This window comes from Panulirus ornatus, chromosome 53 (genome assembly GCF_036320965.1).
Source record: "Panulirus ornatus isolate Po-2019 chromosome 53, ASM3632096v1, whole genome shotgun sequence".
Classification (NCBI taxonomy): domain Eukaryota; kingdom Metazoa; phylum Arthropoda; class Malacostraca; order Decapoda; family Palinuridae; genus Panulirus; species Panulirus ornatus.
The window spans coordinates 1,038,668-1,050,966 of record NC_092276.1 but is presented as its reverse complement, the minus strand read 5'-3'; the positions used below and the strand labels follow the sequence as shown (position 1 = coordinate 1,050,966).

The window sequence follows — 12,299 nt, the reverse complement described above, 5'->3', positions numbered from 1 at the left end:
TGGCACCTGTCCCATACGCTGTGCTTGTGTACATAGGAAAAAAGCGAAGGAAAGGAAGTCCTATGGAAATTACTAAAGGCGTTTTTGGCTAAAGACTTAAGTACTATGGAAATTTCCAGAGGTGTTTTGGACTACAGGCTAGAGTAACCTTTTTGTAGACGAAGAGAAGGGGTTGTCGCACTTCCTTTGGTTAATGTAACGACTCTCGTCACGGATAACATGGTTGCTGTGATTTCCGGAGGAAATGAAAGCTTAGTGCGTGTCGAAGGAATGAGAGTTTTGCGCACACTCCCTGCGTATTCTGTCAACTGAAAAATAACGCCAGTGGAAAAGTAAGAGGTACCATAAGTATAGTGAAAGTATGATCGTATGACTGATAACTGATTTCTCTCAAAATATCGAAAACTATATATCTTTCTATAGAAAATCTAGGAACACTGGATAAACACGTAACTTATACATTAAGTAAGGTACAGTGTATATAAGGTTACTTTGGGTGAGGTAACAGCCAGTCTGCACTTGATAACAAGGCTAGTAAACCTAGGAATAGAGTTGTTGCTTGGTCCCAGAGGGTAGAGATATACCCCTATATCTGATGTAAGACAAGGAATGTCATTTCCTCTTTGTTTTAAACAGAGATGGTCAATCTTAAACCAAGGTAGTCAGTTTAAAGTTTACATAACAGCTACTCTTGGTGATGGACACTGAACATTTTTCCTTTCAGTAAAGAGGACACTTGTGAGTGCTCCCTATGTGAAGACAGTTTACCCTTGATTTGTAATTACAGTATTACTTTATAGGACTGTCAACTGAAACGTTATTTTCCTGGCTATTAGACCTTTTGTCCTAGTGAGTTAATGTATATTTCAGACTTGCAGTTAACTTAGGCGATCACTTATATTGTCAAATTTTATGTATGGCTGTCACATGAATGTCTTTAACTGAGACAGTTTTCTCATTTTCTCTTTCACAGGTAAGATGACAAGAAACTTCCCTTCTTGTTACCATGGAGCCAAGTATGTATAAGAACTCAGACACCTTTCCGTGGTGTAGTGGTTAGCGTTAATGACCATGAGTCACCTCGGGCCCGCATGGGTTCGAATCTTGGGCGTGGAGTCGGCTTACACTACACCCAGCTGTCCATCATCCTTACATGACTGGCCGATAAATGGACACCTAGCTGGTGTATCTGTGTGTGTGTGTGTATGTGTGTGTGTGTGTGTGTGTGTGTGTGTGTGTGTGTGTGTGTGGACAGGAAAAAAAGACATGCATATATGAGGTTAAGAGACGAGGCCACACTACAATAAAACTCACTCACCGTAACACAAGTAGTAATGACACACACACACACACACACACACACACACACACACACACACACACACTGCAGCTGTTGATGGAAGCAGGCTTAAAGGTGTTCTTGACGCACTGCCACTTGTCATTCATTAGCATCTTGGGAACGTTTTCGTAAGGAACCATTTAAACAATGAATGAAGCATCGAATTACAAGCTGTTGTAACGCTTGTAATAGAACTAAGATGTAACCAATCATTTTAAGTGTGGCAGCTTAGTTAATGTATGGCTGGGGCTGTGGCGAGTTTGGGGAATGAATGGATGGGTCGGGTGTCTGGTGTTGGTAATAGTGGGACAGACCTGTGACGAGGGACGGGCAGGCATGAGTCATGGGGTCGAGGCCTGATGACTGTCTCCCACCATGCTTGAGGGGCCCCCCTCACCCACTGTCCACCACCACCACCTCCACTGATGTTGCTGCCTCGCTCTTACTGACCCTCCCACACGCACACCTCCTGGTTTTACTCTCATGGGGATATACAGCTGGAGAGCGCAAGTGTATTTGTGGCGGTGGTATGTGTGTACGTATGTGTATATGTTTTCTGTGGATCTAAGTCTGCATATCCGTGTGCTTTCTTGTGTGGAGGGTGTAGGGCCATTATGATCAAAATGATTAAACCGAAGGGGGAAGTCAGCACTCTTGGACCACCATCTATTAAGCTAACTTTATAATCGTACAGGTGATTAATTAGGATTACATTGTATGCATTTTAGAATTGGTTTGTTCTAGTAGTCCAACTTTTGGTGAATATACAGCCTTTCTCTACCCCCTTTATTGACATGCCTCATACTTTGCTCTTATGTTCATCTTTCTTAGTTTACGACGGACTGCTCACCATCAGCATTGCCAGGATCATTCAGAAATTTGAAAGTTGTACTGCTTTTGTTTTTATAGTAGTCCTCATAGCACAGGGAAAAGCGTTTCTTTCTCAAGGTCACTATGGATGGAAGGTACGATTATAGTTATAAGAAAGAGAGATTGCATGAAGGGTTGATATAAGTTCCTTGAGTGTATGTAAACCCGGATGCTAAAGAAGTTATAGTAAGACGCAAAGACAAATGTCGAGGGAGGAAGGTTGCGTCACAACGGTTATTCTGACTAGGCTGATCTTTACGCAAAAGCTGTGGGAAGCACTCGCTGCTGGTCCAGCTAATACGTGGTGGGACCAGACACATTTAAAACAGACTGCTAACGAGAGCACTGGCCGAAATGATACGTGTAGAACAGAGAGAGAGGAAGAACAACATTGCTGTGAATGGGAAAGGATGATTGAAGAGAAATGGTAGTGGGAAAGGTGATAAAGAGAGCTTGTTTCAGAAATAATAGTTAGAAAAGTGATAAAGACGAAGGCTTGTGTCCACTCTGGCTAATAAAGAGGTAAAGAAACCTACATGAGGGCGACCCAAGCTCCTGTACCACAGCTTCACGCAAGGAAAAAAAAAAAATGACACCGATACAACATCCCAGCTTTTGCGAAGCTGATTTTGGGATGATCATGGTGTGGGATAGAGTTTAAGGTTGAGGGTATGGTCATGCCGAGTTTGTCTTTGTGATATCAGTTTTGATTTTGTAGAAATTAAACAGTAGGAAATGAATGAATTAGAAAGGGGAGTACTTAGGTAGATATTGCATTTTGGCACTGCTGAATATTACTAGATTACTGCTTCCCCATTGCACAGTGTTGCACTGGCCCGAATTAAGGGAGCTAATGTTCAGTGCGAGTAAAAGACCTTGTACTGGAGTGTGAAGGGAAGGCAGGTGAGTTTAAGCGTTTGGTGTGGATTCATCGGTATAAACACTAAATGGGATTTAAAGTTGAAGAATAGTAGATCATCAATCGGGTGTCGAAAGCAGACGATAAAGTATTTTGAAATAATTTTGCTCCCACGACAGTATATCGTATCTCTGATTCTATACATAATGATGTTATTCGATATTTGTTCTTTGAGGAATTATTTCAAGAGTGATTGTGATGTCTGGCTTTTGTTACCCCAATACCGATAAGCGTAGGAACTACGTGTTTTGACGAGGCTTTTCTATACAAGCCCCTTTTTTAAAAGTCGGGTTCTCCGTTTCCTCCAGAACTCTTGGGTTATTTTTCATCTTCATGTTTGACATTTTCGCTTCCATATATATCCGTATATGTGACTTGCGGTGTGAAAGGGATGGAACGCGGCGTAGGGAGTAGCGTGCGGGATGGGGGCAAGCGGCGTGTGGGGTGGGGGGGAATAGCGTGTAGGGCGGGGAGAATTGTGTGGGGTGGGAATCAGCAGTGTGTTGGGGGGAGACGAGGACTAACGTGAGTCATGCAGGTGGCCCCCAACGCCTGCCATAATGTGCTGTTCCAGAGAGAGAGAAAAAAAGATAGCTTATAATGCCTGCTATTTTAAGAAGAAACGAACCAAAAAATCATTATTGCATTAGTCAAATGTGATGTAGGTAGGGTGTGAATCACGTCTGAGTATTCTTTTACGAGAAAATGTTAAAAAAGAATTTTTCTTAACCGAGAATTAACTTCATAAGGTTGTGTGTTGGTAAATGTATCTTTACACGTTGCTACTGCTCGAGTGTTAACTTAAGGTTGTGTATTGGGAAGTGTATCTGCTACTGCTCGGGTGTGGGTTAGGGCTGGCTGTGGCAAGCTGGCAGACGGAATGGCACGGCCGGCATCGACCCCAAACCTCACCTTTCCCTGACACCACTCACATGGCCAACCTGCATGGTTATTGGCTTAGTTGGGTGCGGCACCGCAGGTAGTGGCAACACTCGCACGTGTTGGTGGTGGGTGGTGATGGTGGTGAGCGAGCATTGAGCTGGCAAATGACAAATGATACCAGCTTGCTCCAGGCGCAGGGCAGTCACCAGGACAGTACAGCAGAGCCAGGAGGAGTTGTATGTCCCAACACAATAGCGATCGTAGTGTTGACTCGTACGTATGTCCCAACAGATAGTGGTGACCGTAGCTTTGACTCACCCACCCATATGTTCCAACGGTGCTAACCGTAGTTAAGGCTCTCAAAAGAATTCAGGACTTGGCTTGAGGTATATGAGGGGTCGAGTTATATCCGTTTTCCACTTCTCGGATCCCGTTTGCGTTGAAATTTTCTCTGTAAGTCAGTCAGGGGTTAGTAGGTGCTCAGTATCCAGGCTTGAGTTCCCCGCAGCACGTCTTCATAGCTTCCTGTGCTCTTAGCAAAATGAAGAATTGCTTTACTTGTGTGTGTGTGTGTGTGTGTGTGTGTGTGTGTGTGTGTGTGTGTGTGTGTGTGTGTGTGTGTCTAGCCCATGTATTCTTTCTCATCGAGACTTCTCACTGTCTCTCATCCATATTAGTTTGCATTCAATCTGGGTAGAATACCCCTAACCAAATATCAGACTAGCTTTGGAGTTTGTCTCGGTCCCCTTGTAAATGGATGCAGTCCTCATCATTCTTTACCTATCTCATGACCTTGGCATCATCTGCAAACTTATTCACGTATGAGTCCAATCCATTTGGCAAGTAATTTCCACACATAAAGAACAGTGGTTCTAGGACTAAGCCCACTGATGACCCCATCTTATTCCGAGAAGCCCATCTGACATGTGTCCTTTATGTTCCTTTCACCAAAGTAATTTTTTTCTATCCATCTATCAAAATTTCGAGGAAAGTGTCATCCATTTAAGTACAAGATTTATTCACATTTATTGGTAAACTTCATGTCTCTCATCATTAGATATAATTGATCGCAATTCTCCGCTCCAACTCGCTGAACCCTTTCATACCTTATTTATCCTGCAGTTGCAAGACACATCTCCGGCATCTTTCAGCAGGATGGACTCCCTCCAAACCTAGTGGGAAACGCTAGAACATTAAACGTTTAAACGAAACTTTTCCAAACATTCTAAAAGTACGGCCGGCTAGTTTTCCCTCATTTGTAACCCCTTTGAATTCTTATATTTGTGGCTTAGGAAGGAAAAACTATCAATGGAAATTTGCGTGTTTGTGCAGCTGTCTTATCCATTCCCACAGCTGTGGTGGGTGATGCGTTTCAGAGAGAGCTCAGAATGAAGCTTATTATACGTAATGTTGGGAGATACTGTCGAAAAATGCTAATAAATCTGTATAAACGTTGCACTCATGCGGATGACGTTTTCCTCGAAATTCTGATATCTTAAATGATAAAACAAGTTATCTTTGCTGCCAACCAGATGGCCCAGAGTTCCACGCTCGGGTTAAAGTGGTAAATAGTTTCCGTTTAGATACTTGAGTGTGGCATTTTCTCATCCTTCACAGTTTATACCAGAGTTAGTATAACAATCGGCTAAGGACTCTTCGACCTTCATACCAGGTCTCTTTGTGGTTGTCCGGAAGATAACTTGATATCAGAAAGTTTTCAACTTTTTTTTTTATCTCTTCTTTTATTTTCCTGTCATTCGCGTTGGTCCGCGATTTCGGGCATGATTTTGCCGATCTTTTGCCGGCTGCTGTAGCAAATATTCAGTCAATATTAAATGAAGAATGCATGGAAAACGCCTCTGAAATGTAGGAGTATGTTCTTCGAATACAAAATACAAGCACCAAGGAATTCAAAACAGCAAACAGGCCGCTGTTAGGTCAATTCGAGGCCGGTTGTGATAGATGAAGTTATCAGAAACACAGGTTAGTGTGGTAAAAGTTGGACTGGTCTTACAGAAAATACAGCTGAAAAATTGGTTAAATATGTGAAAATGGTAAGTTTGGTGTTGAACTCATATAGAATACAGCAGAAAAATTGGTTAGATATGTGAAAATGATAGGTTGGGTGTTGAACTCATAAAGAGAATGCAGCAGAGAAAAATGCTAAACGTGAAAATGATAGGTTGGGTGTTGAGAACTTTAAAGACGAGGGAGTAAAGACTACTAAAGACACTGTTCAAAGCTCCTGACTCCTTCCCTCCGTACTGGATAGCTATTGTCGTCTTGCATCACCGAATAGGGTTAGAAAAATTGGCGAGGTAGACGTACGTAAGGTTCTTGACCGCCCGCATATGGATTATTCAACTCGAGTATGTTTCATTCAACACGAGTAGGTTCTTAGAATGACTTATCATTGTGCTTATTTGGGAGGTAAACGCGCGGGATAAATGGTGAAATACTCTTGAACATTTTTTTTTTGTAAGGCATAGTCCCAGACTTCTATCCAAAGATAATTCCTTCCTGGATTGGCTATGCCTAGGAGAAAGAGCGACTTAAATCCATTGAAGAAGGATATAACGCGGCATGGAGCATTGAGGGAAGCAAGCCCTAAAGTAAAGGGTTCGAGTCTTTTCACGTTAATACCAGCAGGTGTATGGAGCGACGCGGGAGGTGGGATGTGAGAGGTGTGGTGATGATGCTGTAGATGGGCAGGATATGAGAGTAAAGAGATGGTGCGGGTAAGAATGATTCGTAAGAATGTCAGGTGCCTGGCGCCTGACTGACTGACTGACTGACTGACGCCCTGTGCACATTACAATGTGTTGAGCGTTGAGGCCGATGGCTGGTGTGTGCCGGCCCCAGCACCAGCTGGTGTGTGGCCTTGGCACCTGGTATTCGACCTCTCATCTGCTTACACCACTGCTCTCCAACCTACTCCCCACCTCACCCACATGCACCAGCTGGTGTGTGCCGGACCCAGCACCAGCTGGTGTGTGGCATCGGCACCTGATATTTGGCCCCTGATTTGCTTACACTGCTGTACGTCAGACCGCCTACTTAACCCTGGCACCAACTAGTGTGTACCCTCGACACATGATAGTCGAGCCCCTCACTTGCCTCACGTCAGCAGTGTCTGGCGATAACCCAGAACCTATTCCTACCACACCAAGTGACCCGCCTGGCTTGTCATTGCCCTGTAGATCACTAGAGTGGTTGAGGGGACGGCCTGGCACCCAGCCCACACTTGGTGTCCCCAACTGAGTTCTGCTGTGGCCGCCTACTCTCGACCCACCCGCCCGCCGCGCACGCACACATGTACGTCGCCTCAACGCCTGATCATGAAGGTGACACAGTGAGGTTAGTCATCCTCCCCCCCCCTTAAAACCTCACATCACAGGGGTTACGATGCAGTTGTCTGGGTCAAGAGTCATCACCATGACTCCCTCTCCCTCCGCGCCCTTTTTTTTTTTTTTCTTTTTTTAAAGATAAAGGCGTCAGAGTGATGACTGCAGCTAGACTTATGAGAACGATGATCATCCCTTAGCATACAAGTATTTAGATTCATCACCTTGATGTCCTATTCTCTGCACTTGACGTTTTAAGATTCCTCAGGAATTAACCTGATACGAGCCCCTGTATCTAGTCGGCTCGTCCGCCTTCCCCCCCCCCCCCCCCCCCCTTTACTTTGCTGATTTTTAGCGCACAAATTTTGAGGCTTTACTGTAGGAACCCTTGAAGATTTAGGGGACTACAAATATCTGGGTTACACTGTAGAAACGGAAGGAAACAGAACATAATTCGTGACGATCTTTGGAGGAGTTTAGAACGATTGCAGTCGGCTGGGATGCTCGTAAACTTGATATCTAAATATCGTAAGGGAACTCTGTGATAAGTATTTGATGAAGCGTGTTTAAGTGGCTAATATGGAGATAACTTGATGATGGTTTTGGGGAAGTCAGCCCTCACATGCTGTACTCTGACATAGGGATATGCAAGTGGAAGGCAAAGGTAAGTCGGTATAAGGTTTGGCTGAACGTTTGTTGAGCTGCTAAGGAGCGATACCTCTCAGTCATACATGCGTCCGCGCCCTACTCCTGAAGTTGCTATCACCCACCACCAGCTAAACGAAAGCCAAATGATCTCTTTTATCTTTCTTAAAAGAAATGAGATAAGTAAAGTACTTCTTCAAGTGGAATATCGATGAATGAATAAGTAATTAGATATGAAATGTTTGTGAGAAAGTGAGGTGCTTGCGAGATGGGTAGAAATACTCACACAACCATATGAATGTCTTGTATGTAATGAGTCGCATGGGAATACATGGGAAGGATAAGATAACAGGCGACCTGAGAGTTTAGGAAAAAAACAGTTTTTCACTTTGGCATTGTGAGTATAAAGAGAACTTGAATGTAATTCAAGAAGAAACTTGAGTTGTACGCGATGTATGTTATCATTTTGGCATAAATGGATTTCCGTGCCTGTTGGCCGCCAGTTGATGAGAGAAGCATGAATGCAGCTTTCTACCAGACAGTGGCTGGAGTATAGACAAGTGGACCAAAACTCCCTCAGCTTGTTTTATTCATCAGTAGATATGTTTAGTAAGTGTGGTACTGAGTTTCCATCTTAATAGCAATTTATTGGGATTATCTGAATATTCTCCTCCCAATATTTATCTTGACTAGGGTAAGTTATGTTATGTTAGGTTTGTACCTTAGCCTTCGGTCTCTGTAGAGGAGTATTAAGTCATAATTTATAAAGCAGCATAACCGCTAGCTCATACTTATTGTGAAATCATCATCCTTTGCTGATGATATTCTTAGGTGTCAGGCGACCAAATATTAGGTGTAAATAGTTAGAAAATAGCACGTTAGCCGAGAATTACACTGTAACAGCTACACATGAATGGGAAATATATGTTTGACTATTGAAGCACTACATATATGTAATAGACATATCATTATGAAAAATGTGCAAGAGATTCAAACTAAATTGCGAAAGAGGCTCCTATTGGAGACGGAAACGAACTGCAAGCCTGAAAATGCCACACAGCTCACTGAGCTAAAGAGAACAAACCTTTCAGATGAAGTGAATGGCACATAAACTCAGAAGAATATCCTACGAAACAGGAAAAAGAGAAAGAAACAGCCATCAATAAGATGGAGAAAAAAAGTTCCACTGTATGTCGTATTGAAATGTAACTCGGGTATCGCAAGTTCCCTCTGCATACTAGGGACAGAAGAGTACACGTACGTCTCACAAACTTCCTTCCTTCGTCGTCATCCCCTTCCATGCAACACGCTGGAGATATCCCCAACATGCTGCAGTACTGGGGGGGGGGGGGGGGGAGAAAAACCATTGAGGCCGTAGCAATTGAATTCTGCCACATAACAAAGGCCTTGGAACTCTTGTCTTTCCAATGATATGTAAAGCGCCTTAAGCACAAGCACGATACATTGTCTGGAAAGAAAGGCTGGACTTTGCTAAGCACCATCCCAGCACGTTTTACGGTGAATCACATAGGCCCTTTTACTAAAATCGGCCTCCTTTGTATTCAAGCACTAGCATTGTCTTATGAATTCTAATGCCATGGATTGATCATTATGGTGGGCTAGCTTATATTCAGCTGGGTCAGCTAGTCATTTGGTGTCATTCCTTTACGATTACCATTGTGGTGTAAGTGTGTGTCTTGTGCTAAGGTTGTCCTCCGTGTTGTAACCCATTTTTTTTTATCCTTGTTTAATGTCATTCCTTATTTGTATACAGTTGCCATCCCTTGTTACCTGAAGTATGTTACATTGTAACCTTGCGTTCCCTATTCTCCTTATTCCCTTTGCGATATTCTTCCTATAACTGATTTAGACCTCGTTAAACGTAAGTTATAACAAACCCCATAAGGCCTCTAACCTTAATCTTTAATTTAGCTCTCTTGTTACTGTAGCATCTTTGTTGCCCTCTCATATTCCTTCTCTTTTAGTTCACTGTGCATCTTTAAAAGAAAGTGATCAAACTTGAGAGGCACATGCTAGTTTTGACATAATGTAAGTTGTGATATGTCCTCATTATGACATGAATATGCATGCGATGGTAATATTTGCCAGCAGGCAGTTTTTCCCTTTACTACATTGTATACTCCTAAAGTGCAACTCAGGCGATTGGTTGGGGATGATTCTGAATTCCAAGCCACTTTCTCTCATAGGCATGGATATCTGTAGAAAGGAGCATGAGGGAGCATTTGCCACCCTCCCATTTATGTTTTACAGAATGGGGCTGCGTAGCCTGTTCGGACTTCATAAGGTAATGATAACATTTTCAAAACGAGAAAAGAGTGATATATGTTGTCACATTATTTAACCCACATTTGCAAGAAATTCCAGAATTTCCATATACAGATATGCATATCATGGTTGTTAGCGGCGGGTGCATACTGTTATGTATACTTCATTAGATTAAATGGTTTTCGTAATTTTTAATAGATATGTAAATCTTTTTGTGTTCAAACACACATGACACATTCTTTAAGTCTTCACTTTGTTGAAGTTAATCTACATGTTATGTACATGTTTCACTCCCATTGAATATATTTTTGTGGGTGCCCATAACAGATTCCTATAGTTTATATCCTGCTGGATGATATTGATTTAAAGGCCATCTTTCATTGTGTTTTGCCCTCATAAATTTGCATTTAGGTCGAGTTTTATCAACCATGTATTATATCAGCTTTGGAGCATTTGTGTGTTCTAGAGTGGTCTGGAGGCAACTGGCACTGTAGAATGGTCTAGGGGCTAATCTTATTTTGCAAAGTGTTTTTTGCCTCATCAATTTGCAGTGAAGATGGTGCTTGGAAGCCTTGGAAATGAGGAGTGAGCACAATTTGCACAACACATTGATCATTTCTCACAAGAATGTATGTATTTGTGTACATTTACTGTTTGCTGTGACCTAAGTGGAGTCACTGTACATGAAACATGTTACCACATTAAGTTTGACTGAGATGTGGCTTTTTCCTGCTCTTCCAGGTGGTGAGCCTGCGAGACTTCTTTTACGATGATGACATTTTCATCGCATACGGCCCTGAGAGGCTCTCTCATGACGACTTCGACCTTGATTCTGAAGGTAAGCATTAGGTACAAATTTTTCTTTGTTTTACCTCTGATTTCTGCATATATGTATATATACAATCACCACTGGAAAGAAAATAAAAACTGTGAGTACCTTCGTTTATTACATCCTCAGACAGAGTGAGGTAGATTCAGGTATTGATGACCTTAAAAGCACAGATATCAGTGAGGCAGGGTATCATAATCCCCATGGAGTGCAGGTGGGCACTAATCATATGACCTGACATCTGACCTTCCTCTCCTTACATTGTGTGGTCAGGGTTATTCTGGTGGATACTTCTTGATAATTATTTAACAGTTTGTTACATTTAAAGTGGCCAAAAGACATATTTACATTATGATCATATGTGCCAGACATCCAGCATGATTATATTTCTTTCACTGAAACAGTTTGATTTAGCTATGGTCTTAGCTCCTTCCCAGTCGATATGGTGATCAAAGGCAGCTTTGTGTTGAAATAAGCCATTGCTCTGTTGAATTAAGTAAATGTTTGGGATACTGTGATTTATAACCATTGTCATATATATTGTAGTATATAAGCTTACTTAAGTTTTTTGAGAAACGTTACTGAACTTCAATATGCAGTGCAGACTGAGGTGATTGAATGGAAGTTGAAGTGTAGGAGGTTTCACTGTCTAGTACCCTTGCAAGCATTGGATTTTTGGAGTTTTGATATGTCATATAGTGAAGTTTTATCTTTATTTGTGATTGAAAGTAGTTGTGCATCAGGGTAGGATGCAAACATTTTCATCTTATGCATTCATTTATTTTTCTTTATAGAGATCAAACCTCTTCTTAAGTATGAAATGGTTTGAAATTACCTGATGGTGAAGTGTGGTGATAATGGTAAAGTGTCATGTCTGAAAGTATACTCTTGACAGACTGTAGTTATCATTTAATATTTCTTCTATTCCAGAGTGTAAGACTATTCAACCAATGGTCAAGTGTCCCTTAAGTCCTCGCAGACCCCGACGTATGCCATCTCCCAAACCCCGTGGTCGTGCAGTCTCACCTCTTGCAATATTTGATGGCCCAGGTTAGAAACTTTTTTTTTATGTTGGAGGCTCACACATCTAAACCATAGAGTTTTAGAGATTCTTTCAAACGTCTAGTAGTTTTGATATTTCTATCCAGTGCACAGACATGTTACTATCATGCAGTGTGCATTACA

The 12,299-nt window shown here is 42.1% G+C and overlaps 1 protein-coding gene across 4 annotated transcripts in view; it reads left to right on the top strand.

The window, feature by feature from the left end:
* The window catches only part of LOC139765152 (serine/threonine-protein kinase DCLK1), a 116,926-nt gene that overhangs the window by 76,620 nt on the left and 28,007 nt on the right, over window positions 1–12,299 (top strand). For all 4 annotated transcript variants that reach the window (XR_011716589.1, XM_071692350.1, XM_071692349.1 and 1 more), the window contains 2 exons: window positions 11,027–11,123; window positions 12,045–12,164. Coding sequence is in view for 3 of the 4 variants with exons in the window: in XM_071692350.1 (XP_071548451.1) it covers window positions 11,027–11,123; window positions 12,045–12,164 (217 nt within the window). In the remaining variant the exon portion in view is untranslated. The remainder of the gene's footprint in view (window positions 1–11,026; window positions 11,124–12,044; window positions 12,165–12,299) is intronic.